This window comes from Cucurbita pepo, chromosome LG12 (assembly GCF_002806865.2).
Source record: "Cucurbita pepo subsp. pepo cultivar mu-cu-16 chromosome LG12, ASM280686v2, whole genome shotgun sequence".
In the NCBI taxonomy this organism is placed as follows: domain Eukaryota; kingdom Viridiplantae; phylum Streptophyta; class Magnoliopsida; order Cucurbitales; family Cucurbitaceae; genus Cucurbita; species Cucurbita pepo.
In genome coordinates this window covers 5897914-5910777 of record NC_036649.1, presented here as the reverse complement: position 1 = coordinate 5910777, position 12864 = coordinate 5897914, and the positions used below count along the sequence as shown (strand labels likewise).

The 12864-nt window shown below is 36.2% G+C and overlaps 2 protein-coding genes and 1 pseudogene across 2 annotated transcripts; 2 read left to right on the top strand and 1 right to left on the bottom strand.

Moving 5' to 3' along the window:
• Window positions 1-211: 211 nt before the first annotated feature.
• On the top strand, window positions 212-1838 carry LOC111806751 (phosphoribosylglycinamide formyltransferase, chloroplastic). The gene has a single exon (XM_023692189.1). It carries the CDS (start codon window positions 532-534, stop codon window positions 1417-1419), a length of 888 nt encoding a protein of 295 aa, XP_023547957.1. The 5' UTR covers window positions 212-531; the 3' UTR covers window positions 1420-1838.
• A 1307-nt stretch (window positions 1839-3145) lies between these two features.
• Window positions 3146-5022, top strand: LOC111806750 (transcription initiation factor TFIID subunit 9; the record flags this gene model as incomplete). Its single annotated transcript, XM_023692188.1, is given in 3 exon segments — window positions 3146-3214; window positions 3940-4217; window positions 4554-5022. Coding segments are annotated over 2 exon segments (534 nt in total). The 3' UTR covers window positions 4830-5022.
• Window positions 4973-9818, bottom strand: LOC111806749 (annotated as a pseudogene).
• Window positions 9819-12864: the final 3046 nt, after the last annotated feature.

Sequence of the window (12864 nt, the reverse complement as noted above, 5' to 3'; positions counted from 1 at the left end):
TTTTTTTTTTTTTTTTTTTTTTTTTTTTTTTTTTTTTTTTTTTTTTTTTTTTTTTTTTTTTTTTTTTTTGCTAAATTAATGAATAAATAAATAAATATATATATATTGGGCTAAGCCCAGTATTCCAACGGCCCAGCCCAACAGCGTTTATTTAAAAAATTAGGAAAAGAAAAAAAAAAGAATTTAAAATTATAGCCGGCTTATTTGCCATCCATTTTCACGCCTGATTCCCTTCTTTTATAGCAGTTCAGTAGCTCTATCCCGCCTTGCCGCCGCCTCCTCCTCCTCCACGGCGCTTACTGCTGGCGCCGTCCTCCGCCGCATCTCTTCTTCGCCCATCTTCTCACCCATTTCTGTTCTTAGGTATTCTCTCTATCTTCCTTATTCATCTTACAAGTTTCGATTATTACAATGGATGAACGTCTGTAAGCTCAAACCGATGGAATCGGACACCGGTTTTGCGTAATCGTGAACATTGCTTCGATTGTTCATACTTCAAAAACAATCGATTTTGGTGTTGGTTTAGTTAAAATGGAAGCTCAATGTTCTCTCTCTCGGTTTTGCCCAAATCTGTCCATTCCGTTGGTTCGATCTCCTAAACATCCGATCCTTTTGAAGTGTCCTTCCTATTCTTCTCGTTCGTCCTTTGTCCGAACCAATCATTCCACTTCGAGTAGTGTTTGGTTCAAGGAGACTATTGCATGTAGAAAGAACTGTGAAATCGTTGCGAGTGCCAGTCTCGAAGGGGATGTTTCAAGAACTGTGATTAGGAAGAAGAAACTTGCTGTTTTTGTCTCCGGTGGAGGCTCCAACTTTCGGTCAATACACGAGGCGTCTGTAGAAGGATCAATTCATGGAGAAATTGGTGTTGTGGTTACTAACAAAAGTGGTTGTGGTGGTGCAGAATATGCAAGAAGTAAGAACATTCCAGTAATTTTGTTTCCCAAAACAAAAGATGAACCCCATGGCTTATCTGCTTCTGATCTTGTAGCTACCCTTAGAAGTTTTGAGATAGATTTCATTCTTCTTGCTGGATACTTGAAACTTATACCCCTGGAATTGATCCAAGCCTATTCCAAATCTATAATAAACATACACCCATCACTTCTTCCTGCTTTTGGAGGCAAAGGGTATTATGGAATGAAGGTGCACAAGGCAGTGATTGCCTCCGGAGCTCGATTTTCCGGTCCGACGATTCATTTAGTCGATGAGCACTTTGACACTGGAAAGATTCTTGCTCAAAGAGTGGTTCCTGTGCTTGCAAATGATGCAGCAGAGGATCTGGCAGCTAGAGTTCTTAAGGAGGAGCATCGTCTTTATGTCGAGGTAGTTGCAGCGTTATGCGACGATCGGATCGTTTGGAGAGAAGATGGTGTCCCTCTCATTCAAAGCAAAGACAAACCTGGTGAGTTTTACTAGTGAACTGAAAAATGCTTGAAATTTGAGGCTCGGGTGTTTAGTAGTTCAAATGAGATCCATGTTTCTCAGATTCTCTGTAATAATAATATCTGCAAACCAAGAAGTTTGAGCTTCTTCTGCATAAAATAAAGTAGCAGCCTGCCCTGTCTTGGAAGGGTTCATTGAAACAGTTGAGGAATCATTTGACTATGAATAACACAGTTCTTAGTTTTGTGTCATCTGTAAGCTGTACCCAGGTCTGGGCTGATTTTTGAACTGTGGGCTTTGATAAGAATGCTTACTAATTGTTCCCCACATTTGTCTTCAAAGGCATTATCTTGTCATTTAAGAGGTGGGATTGTTAGATTGTACAATCGTGTTCTTGTGTTCTTGTGTTCTTAGTTCTTACCATTGTGTTCTTGTGTTCTTAGTTCTTACAACCGTGTTTTTGTGTTCTTAGTTCGTTCTATAGATTGTACAATCGTGTTCTTGTGTTCTTAGTTCTTACAACCGTGTTTTTGTGTTCTTAGTTCGTTCTATAGATTGTACAATTGTGTTCTTGTGTTCTTAGTTCTTACAATCATGTTCTTTTGTTTTTAGTTCGTTCAATAGATTGTACATTCGTGTTCTTGTGTTAGTCTCGAACTCACTTCCCATTTTTTAACTTCTTATCTCGTAATGAAAAGCATAGAATGTACAACTTTTTAGTGCTTTTGGGATGGAGTAGCAACTCCCCTTCAAAAGGCAATCGAGGGCTTGTAAGTTTTACTCCTTAAAAATGTTTAAAGACTAATATTCTAAACGTAATGTTACTCGTTTGGTCCGAACGCTCAGATAGACTCTCGAAAGAAAGAATTTTGAGTTTCTAATATTTCAAAGCTTGAAAAGGGTTAGAGTGAATTTTGGTTTGAACTTTGAAAAGGACGAACTTGTACACAAGCATCGAGATATGCTCTGAAAAGGATGAATTTTGGGTTCCTAACTCTCCAAAACTCTAATAAATTGCGGGAAAGTTGACTCTTGGGTCTGAATCTGGCAGTTGCTCCGAGAAATCTCCTTTCTTTCTCGTCTACTCAGGGGGGTACGGACACACCTGCGCGGAAAATATTAGTTCTCATTTCTTTCGCTAAAAAAACGTATAACTCATCAAATATCAACCAAAAGAACGGAGAGAGATGAAATAAATAAAATTTCTTTACTTGTTAGTGTTAGAGTAGATCGAGATCGAGATGTAATAAAACGACTTTTGTTTTTAATTTTAAAAAATTAGAAAATAAATTAAAAAATAACACAAATCTTACCCACTAAATCTAACTTAAAATGTACAAATGTGCACATTATAATAGAAATAAAACCAAATAAAATGTAATTATCTCGTAAGTGAAAAAAAATTAAGATTGAAATTAAAAAAAAAAAAAAAAAATATATATATATATATATATATATATATATATATATTTTTTTTTTTTAATAAAAAAACTATTCCGTACATTCTAGGCCTTAGATCCATTTTGGGCCTTGAATCCATCGGAAATCGGGTGCCATTATTCGGGGCACCGGATCCGACACCACGACTTCCATGCGCTTAATTTGGGGGAGAGGAGACGAGACGAGACGAGAACGAAGAGCGACGTCTGGGCTTGGAAGCCGATCTTTGAAGCTTTGGGTGAAACTCAAATTACAAAATTGTTAGGGCGAGGAATCAAGACGATGAGTCGTGGAAGTGGAGGTGGAGGTGGAGGTGGAGGTGGAGGTGGAGGTGGATATGACAACCAAAACACTAATTTCTCGCCCGAAGCTCGACCTTCTCAACTGGGTACGTTGCTGTTTATCTTCTTTCCGTTCATGATTCCTCCATCGAGTTCCTACTTTTTTTCCACTTTCATTCAATTGTTTCTGGATGATTTCAGACGATTTTAGGGCATTTGATTTTACGGGTCGAATTTGTTCGTTATTTGATTGTTATTTTGATTTTGATGTTTTCTATTTTGAATTGCTGACTCTTGAAACAAAATCGTAGCATATAATTTAGAAATTTCGTTTTCTCGCGTCACTTGGATGTTTGAAGTTGAGAGAAATTAGGATGGAAAAGTGGAAATAGTGTGAAATTTTAAGTTTGAGAAGCCAATTTGTTGTCGTTCTCTGTTTATTTTCAAGCTTCAAGATTGGCCTATGGATTGCAAAATCAATTTCGAAAGACATTGAATTCATCTCTAGAGTATGCTGTATCTGAAAGTTGCTGGAATTTTTCATACCGGAAATCAAATCCTATTCGATCACTGAACTGTTTATTTTGTTCACGTTGTTACTTAAACAATCAAACGATTTTTTTGCTTAAATTCAATTCTTATACAAGTTTAGAGAAAAGAGCAAAACATAAGTACGAAGCATATGAAAGTCTAGGAACTTATAATTGTTATTGCCTTCTTCAAATAATGCTCTACTTCATAATTATCAAACGTGCAATGTAAAACAAGCTGGTTATGTTTGATAGAATATCAGTTTAGCAGATTGCAAGAATGATTTAAATCTCTTGTGCAGGTGACAGGGGCGTTAAGGAGATGTCTGAGGGAGACGAGGATCTGCCCAGAGATGCAAAGATTGTGAAAACACTTCTGAAATCAATGGGAGTTGAAGATTATGAACCCCGAGTTATACACCAGTTTCTTGAGCTGTGGTATCGTTACGTTGTTGACGTATTGACGGATGCGCAAGTATACTCGGAGCATGCAGCCAAGGCTGCTATCGACTGTGATGATGTGAAGCTTGCCATCCAGTCCAAAGTTAATTTCAGCTTCTCTCAACCTCCTCCAAGAGAGGTAAGATTGCTTAACAGTCCCATTGGAAGCTTGAAGTATCTGCATGGGAAAGAAAATGTAGTCTCGAAGAAAGAAATTTAGTGTAACGGGCTAATCCTACCACTAGGAGATATTATCCTCTTTGAGCTTTTCCTTTCGGGTTCCTCTCAAGGTTTTTAAAACGCGTTTGCTAGGGAGAGGTTTCCACACCTTTATAAAGAATGTTTCGTTGTCCTCCCCAACCGAGGTAGGATCTCACATTTAGATGGGAGTGATACTAGATCATATTCACTGATTTTTGCTATCTTCTCTCCTATTGAAGGAAAAGTGTTTAACCATGTGTTTCTTTTTTGTTAGGTTCTTCTAGAGTTGGCTAGAAACCGGAATAAAATTCCATTGCCAAGGTCAATAGGCGGGCCTGGTATCGCGCTCCCACCCGATCAAGATACATTGCTCAGTCCCAACTATCAACTGGCAATCCCGAGGAAGCGACAAGTTGAAGCCATGGAGGAAACAGAGGAGGACGAAGGTGTCGACGCAGTTCCATCCCAAGAACCCAGCACAGAAGTACCTCAACAACATACCCCACAGAGAGTATCTTTCCCTTTGTCTAAACGTCCAAAAATAACATAGCTGTTTTCCCTTCTTGTTTCGCTTTCCTCTACTTCCCCAATTAAAAGGGTGTTTGAAATTTCATATAGATTCACTCAAAGTTGGGGGAGGTATTGTTGGATGTTATCAATCTATTGTATAATACTGTGTTTAAGAATGAACTCCAAACAAGAATGCTTCAATTTTGATTATGAACTTTGTTGAATTTCAGTTACTATTGAGTTGTTCTGTACAAAGAGCACTATATATACAGAGTTGTTTGATAATCACAAGACGTTTATCATAGACAATCTAAGTTATGGTCAGCTCCAGAAAACAAACGGTTGTAGGAGCAACTGGGGACAGACCGGGGGTTCGATACCGTGATCCCGCGGTCGTACATTCGCTGGATTTCTTCCCTGCACTCCATCAACGACTTATCGGGTATGGCAGGAGTTAGCTCAACCACATCACCCATCTTCAGCTTGCACTTTGGATCATTCACTCGCTCGTGGTTAACCCTTAGTCTCAAGTCTTCTTTCATGGGAAAGCCATGGGAGGTCGATCTCGAGCTTCCTTGCCCAATTCTTTTCATTAAATCTGTGATCGTCGAATTTGCAGGGAACTCTTGAACTGACATCTGCAGTAAGTAAAATACTGTTGTTCAATGACATCACTTAACCGAACTCGATAACGTTCAACTAATATAACATGAAAACGAGTAACAAACCTTGTCATTCTCAATCATTACGACGAATACAGGTCCATCTTGAAAATCACATTGGGTTTTGTACGAATATGGACAGCCTTCAGAATGAGAAGGGAATTTGCAGTGTGGCTTAATGGAATCAGCGTTGCCAACGGAAGATCCATCTTTGCTCATAGCCATACACTGCCACGTGACAACCCATCGAGCCCATTCGACCATCTGAACGACGAACGAAGAGTACTCACTGTCACCCTCCTTATATCTCCAATGAGCGGCAATGCCAAACTCCGCTTGCAAATGCATCTCTTCTGTCCTAATTTGAACTTCAAGGGGCACCATGTCTTCAAACACTACAACCGTGTGTAGAGATCGATACCTTCAAATCATCGAGTCGAGTAAGAAATGGAAAGAACAAATAAATAAAGGATACAGGAGAAGATGTCATTTTGAGCCACAACATACCCATTAAACTTGGGTCGACTAATGTAATCTTTGCATCGCCCAGGCACTTCAGACCATAACTGGTGAACTATTCTTAAAGCTCTCAGGCAGTCTTCTTCGTTTTTTACAATAAGACGTAAGCCGTGAATGTCGTGGATTTCGTTCATGGTCAACTTCTTTCTGTGGATAAGAATGAAAAGTACACACTTTTAGTGAGACTATGTAGAGTTCACTTCAGAATTCATAAATATCGGATCATGGAATAGAAAAAAAGCCCATTAACTTCAAGTTGAACCTATGATCAAGTCCACTGTTAGTAGATATTGTTATCTTTGAGCTTTCCTTCAAGGTTTTTAAAACGTGTTTGCTAGGTTGAGGTTTCCACACCCTAATTGTTCTCCTCTCAAACCAACGTGGGATCTCACAATCCACCTCCTTTGGGGCCCAGCGTCCTCGCTGGCACTCGTTCCCTTCTCCAATCAATGTGGGACTCCTCAATCTACCCTCATTCGGGATCTAGTGTCTTTGCTAGCACACCACCTCATGTCCACCCCCCTTCAAGGCTCAGCCTCCTCGCTGATACATCGTCTGGTGTCTGGTTTTGATACCCTTCGGTGACCAAGTTTTTTTTTAGGGAGGAGAACAAAGAATTCCTTATAAGGGTGTGGAAACCTCTCCCGAACAATCGCGTTTTAAAAACCTTGAAAGAAAGCTCGAAAGGGAAAGCCCAAAGAGAACGATATCTGCTAGCGGTGTGCTTGGAGTGTTACATGAGGACTAAAGGACTAGAGGTGAAAATTGAAATGGAGAGTGAGAGAACATACCTCAACATTTTTAAGTATATGCTGTATAAGCTCTTATTGCGTCCAGATAAGAGATGGTAAGAAATCCCATGGATCTTCAGAGCTTCATCTAGTTTCTCAATAGCAGAAGTTACTCTTGCTGAATCAAATGAGTCCACAAATTTAGAAGACAGTTCTTTATGCTCTTCCGGATGGAGATGCTTAAAGCATAAGTTTTCCAATTGCTCCTTCCAACTCAATATTCCTAAGCGATTAGCCAATGGTACAAATATTTCCAAAGTTTCCTTGGCAAATCTTAGTCGTTTGGTCAATGGTAATGCATCTAGTGTCGTCATATTATGCAGACGATCGGCCAACTTAACGAGAACGGCCCTCGTGTCTGCCATGGCAAGGAACACGGTGTGCAAGCGGTCTGCCTCGACCCTTTTGTTGGCTGTATTGTTCTCGCGTGCAAGCTTGCTCAAATGACTTAGTTGAGACACCTTAAACAATCACAAGGTGAGATTTAGCAGACAAGGAGTTTGAAGTACTGTCATGAATGTAAAGCAAATTGACTAGGAGTTTGAAGTACTGTCATGAATGTAAAGCAAATTGACTAGGAGTTTGAAGTACTGTCATGAATGTAAAGCAAATTGACTTTAGTACAGAACTGCATGAGAAAAGCAAAACTAGAAAATTAAAAGACTGCACCCAACAAACAAGCAAAGTGTAACCGTTCAACCCTACCACTAGTAGATATTGTCCTCTTTGGATTTTTCCTTTCGGGCTTCCCCTCAAGGTTTTTAAAACGTGTATGCTAGGGAGAGATTTCCACACCCTTATAAAGAATGCTTCGTTCTCCTCCCCAAACGAGGTGGGATCTCACAATCCACCCCCTTTGAGGCTCCCCAACCGAGGTGGGATCTCACAATCCACCCCCTTTGGGGCTCAGCGTCCTCGCTGGCACTCGTTCCCTTCTCTAATGGACGTGAGACCTCTAATCCACCCCTAAACTCCCCAACCAATGTGAGATCTCGCAATCCACCCCCCTTCGGGGCCCAACATCCTCGTTGGCACTTGTTCCCTTCTCCAATCAATGTAGGACCCCTTAATCCCTTTTGGAGCCAGCGACCTTGTTGGCACACCGCCTCGTGTCCACCCCCCTTCGGGGCTTAGCCTCCTCACTGGCACACCGCTCGGTGTCTGACCTTGATACTATTTGTAACAGCCCAAGTCCACCGCTAGCAGATATTGTCTTCTTTGGACTTTCCCTTTCAGGTTCTCTCAAGGTTTTTAAAACGCGGTTCTAAGGGGAGGTTTCCACACCCTTATAAAGAATGCTTCATTTTCCTCCCCGACCAATGTGAGATCTCACACAAAGCATCTAAGATCAATTATAGTACACACTAGACAGAGACTTCACCACATGCTCTAATCAAAGTTAAGTTCACATAACAGACTCCACATGTGGTTACACATCCAGAGCTCATAGGCTCTAAACCCAATCAACATTCATCAGTGCCTAATCAATTACATGAGAAAAATTTTACTCACCTCTTCAACTAAATCAGCAACCCCAACTCCAACTGTCCCTAAAATGTAGTCATAACACATGAACGAATCATCGATTGCGTCGTGCAGAAGTCCTGCAGCAACCACCATGGAATTTGCACCGATCGTAGCCAGCAGCATCGCTGTTTCCACACAATGTTGTAAGTACGGATCTCCACTGGCTCGCATCTGCAAAGAAAGAACACGAGTTTAATCATCTTCACTAATGCCACGGATCAAAACAGGGGGGATATTCATGAGAATGAACTCATACTTGTCCTCTATGTGCCTTTTCAGCTTCATAAAATGCCTTGATCACGAATTCATCAAGAAAGATCTTATGCCTAATTTGTGCACCAAGAAGCATATCCCTTGCATATGGCTCGGAGGTACATTCCCCAAACCCATCTTCCAAACTGAAAGTCAACTCATCCATGAGCACAGCCGATGAACTCACATCAAGAGCATTTCTGTGAACATCCACATATGATCCTGAAGCATTCCTAAAGAACCCATTGAAGAGTCCATTCGATCCAATTCCAATTGAGCTCTGGAAATTCATTTCCCCACTCTTTTCTCTCGAATTCGAAATTGAAATCGGAGGACTTTTTGCCGATGAACCAACTCCGCTACTACAGCATGAAACCGGACCCTGGAACACCGACACCGGGCTACAATCCCTTGTCAATGGAGACCCTAAATACTTGCTCGAAGAATATCGAAATGAGCTACTCAATTCCTCCCCTCTATCATGCCATAACGATCCCAATTCCTCTCCGCAACCGGAAAAACTCGTCGTTGACGATACATGCCGAACTGGAGAAGCGGAGAAAAGACACGATAACCCACCAGCCACTGGCTTCTGAGAAGCCATTGCCGTTGACGACGCCGATGAAGATCGAGAACCAATTTCGAAATCGAAACTCGAATGAACATTGATCTGACAAGGATGTGTAGAGCAAAATCTGCTCGGAGAACCAGCGTATAAAGCAATCGTTGGTACTCCCATGTTCTTGAGCACAGCAAACTACTTCCTCTCCAACTCAGATCGCAGTCGCACAGTAACGATTAAGTTCTTCTGATCACGAACCAACTAATTTCCTCGCTAATCCGACTAATTTAGTATCAAACTCATCACAAAAACCAAGAATCGAACAATTTTATACGGCTGAGACGAAAGAAATACACAATAGACTGCAAATTTCCTCAATGACCCACTAATAAACTCAATAAACCCAATCAGTAAACGAAAAACACAGCACTATAATAGAAGAACAATCAACTTTCTAAGAGATTCGAAACTTTTCTCCCTCCGAAAGTAGTGGAATCGGCACCGAACAACAGAAGAAGAGGAAACAAAAATCTGAACGAAAAAATAAAATAAAATCATAAACGATGTAAAAGAAACCTATACAGATTTATACAAAACGAAATGAAAAAATGAAAAAAGGAGGAACAAAACGCCCTGGAATTGAACTAAAATTAGAACGAAACTTGAAGAAGTGTCGAAGACGAAGAGGGAATTGATGAGGAAAAATGGAAAGGAACAGCGAGAGCTTTCTATTTGCATTACAATACAGCGAAGCTTAAATAAAATGAGAAAATCTGGAAATAGTGAAATTACGAAAATGTCCTTACATCAAAATAACTGCTGGGGTCTGTTTGGCAACGAATTTAGGTTTGACAAAGAATTTGTTAAATTATAATTACCTCCTTTAATTGGAAATCTAAATTTAAATTTTTGTGGTCATTAATTTAATTTTTATTTAAATATCTAAATACCTATTAATTATAAAATCGAAAAAAAAAAATTAGGGCCAATTACTTTTTTTAACCACTTATTAAATACAAATTTAAATATTTAATGACTAAACTTGCCATCAATTTATTGCAGACAAAATTAAAAGATTTATTTAATAACAATTTATTTTTTAGTTTTTAATTATTTTATAATTAAACTTACCAGTATTGTTTTTTTTTTTTTTTTTCCTTTAATTTAGCTAGAAATTTGAATATTTACTTAAGAATATTAAAAAAAAAAAAAACCAAACATAATTTCCTATTTATTTTATTGATATTAAACTTTAAAATTATTTAATTGATTCATATATTTTCAAAGTATTTTCTAAGTTTTTTAAATTAAAAAATTATTAATGATTTTTTAAATATAAAAATAATACCCATTCCCACCGGAAAATGTACGTGGCCTTCTTCCCGGCCAAGTGAACGCCGGAATTTGGATTCCGGGGAGGATGGAATTTAGAAAATATTATTTTATTAAAATAATGCTCATTTATTTTGATATATGCTTCCCTGGATTCGAATTCCCAATAATTTCACTTAAATTTTATTTTATTCTTTATATAATTTAAAATTAAATATGAAGATTTGCATAATTAAAATATTATTTTTCTTATGTGTCGACAAAATAAGGCAAAATATTCAGAATAAATAAAGGAAAAAAAAGTTGGGAATTAATAAAAAATATAATAATATTTTTTTTTCAAGCTTATCGCAAAACCTAATTAATATTAAATAAATTAGTAAAATTATTGCGTCATTGAGAGAAAACCACTTTTAAATAATGTGTTTTCCCCCCGGATTTGGATACAACGGGCCGGCAGGGCTTAATTTCTAAATTACTCTGAATTTTTTAATTTTTTTAAAAATTTATTTTAATGAAAATGTTTTATTTAAAAAATAACTCTAAAATTTCGGTTTATTAGTATCTTTCTACTAAAAAAAATTAAAAAAAAATTATTTAATATTAATATCATGTTTAAAAAATACTTATAAAATTTTAAAAATAGTATAATTAATGAAACTATCTATTTAAACTTGATAGATCTTCTAACTTTTTATTTTTTTTCTAAAGTGCGAAGATATTAGCAATAAGGATATTTTTGTAATTTTGAATTTTAAATTAAAAAAATTAAGGATATTAATAAATTTTTAAAAATTTGACCGTATGAAAATTAAATTGTAGTTTTTAAATATATTTTTTTAAAAGTTTAAAGGTATTTTTTTTAACAAAATATTAATCATTTTCATTTTAACTTATTTATTTATATATTTATTATTTTCTATTAAAGATATTATTGAAACTTTTAAAAATTTAAAAAAGTTAATATATATTTTTATTAATTTATAATACCTGAGAAAAAATATGTAAAAATTAAATATATGTTGGGTGTTATATAATAAATATTATCATAATTTTATATAGATAAAATATTTTTAACAATTTTACTATATAATTTAGGAAAATTAAATAAAAATGCTTGCATCCTCGTTAGTGGATATCGCTTACGTTGGCAAATATTTATCTCTTATTATTATATTTTTATTGTAATTATCGTCATAGTTATTTTAAACGTGTTTGACAATTTCCTCAATTTTAAAAATATTTAATTGGAGACTAAAATTAATTTATAAAATATAATAGATTATTCCAAATTATTTTTAAAATCCTTGATTAGTCACACATAACAAAAAAAAAAAAAAAAAAAAAAAANTAAAGAAATTAAATTAGGTTGACTTTTGTGTTGGAAATTAATGATAGATAATTTAAGGTTTGGTTTAATAATTATTTTGCTTATTTATTTTTTAAATTATTTAAATAAATAAATAAAAAAAAACAAATATATGGAGACCACCTTTACTAATTTGTACTTATTTTTTACATTATTGAAAAATGGTTATTTTAAAATTAATTTGAAAAGATACCAGAAGGGTATTATTGGAATTTTGAGGTAAATCGATCCGATTTTAATTGCCAAATAAAAAGAAAATTTGGATTTTTCCAATTGGGGGAATGTAGTGGACTAACACGTGCCTGATCGCTTGCAAAAACCCACACCACGTGATCGGGTGGGTTGCCTATGAAATCACGTAACTTGACTCGAAGCAAGTTTAATATATTTTTATTTATATTAAATTATGAAAATTAATTAGATATTATTGGGTAATTATATAATTCTCTCCGTTAAAAAAAATTAAATAAATTAATATAATAATCGTTCGATGAGTTTGAATTCGTGAGCTCATTCAGTTACCCCAAGCTCTGATTCTCAAAGATATTGGGCCGACTGGTATAACTAATGGGCTACTATAATTGGGCCCAGAATCCCCAATAATGGGCTTACTTGATAAAGCCCATCAAGTCCCAACAGACTAGAACTCAAATTTACTAATTTACCCTTCATAATGCAGGACAGGCGGATGGTACTTTGGTCAATGTCGGTCTTCCCATGAGCAATTTAATGACTAATTTGGCGCGTGCATGACATTTTTTGACAATCGCGTGAGGATTATTCAGTTATATCATGTGGAGTTATATTTCCGAGAAAAGGGAACACGTCGGAAGTATTTTTTTAATTGCCAACTTTACCCTCCTTTTTTTAAAAAAATATTAATTAACGCTAATGCGAATTTCCAACCATTATAATCTCACTTTATTTTTTTAAATCATTTATTTAATTAAATAGTTATTTTATTTTATATCTTAAATATTATATTTTATGAAATCTTGGAAGATTATATGAATTAGAATTAAAAAAAAAAAATACACGATTTATCCAATTTTTTAAAAAAT

Coding starts and splice junctions, on each gene's coding strand:
- LOC111806751 (XM_023692189.1), top strand. CDS start 532: ATGGAAGCTCAATGTTCTCTCTCTCGGTTTTGCCCAAATCTGTCCATT.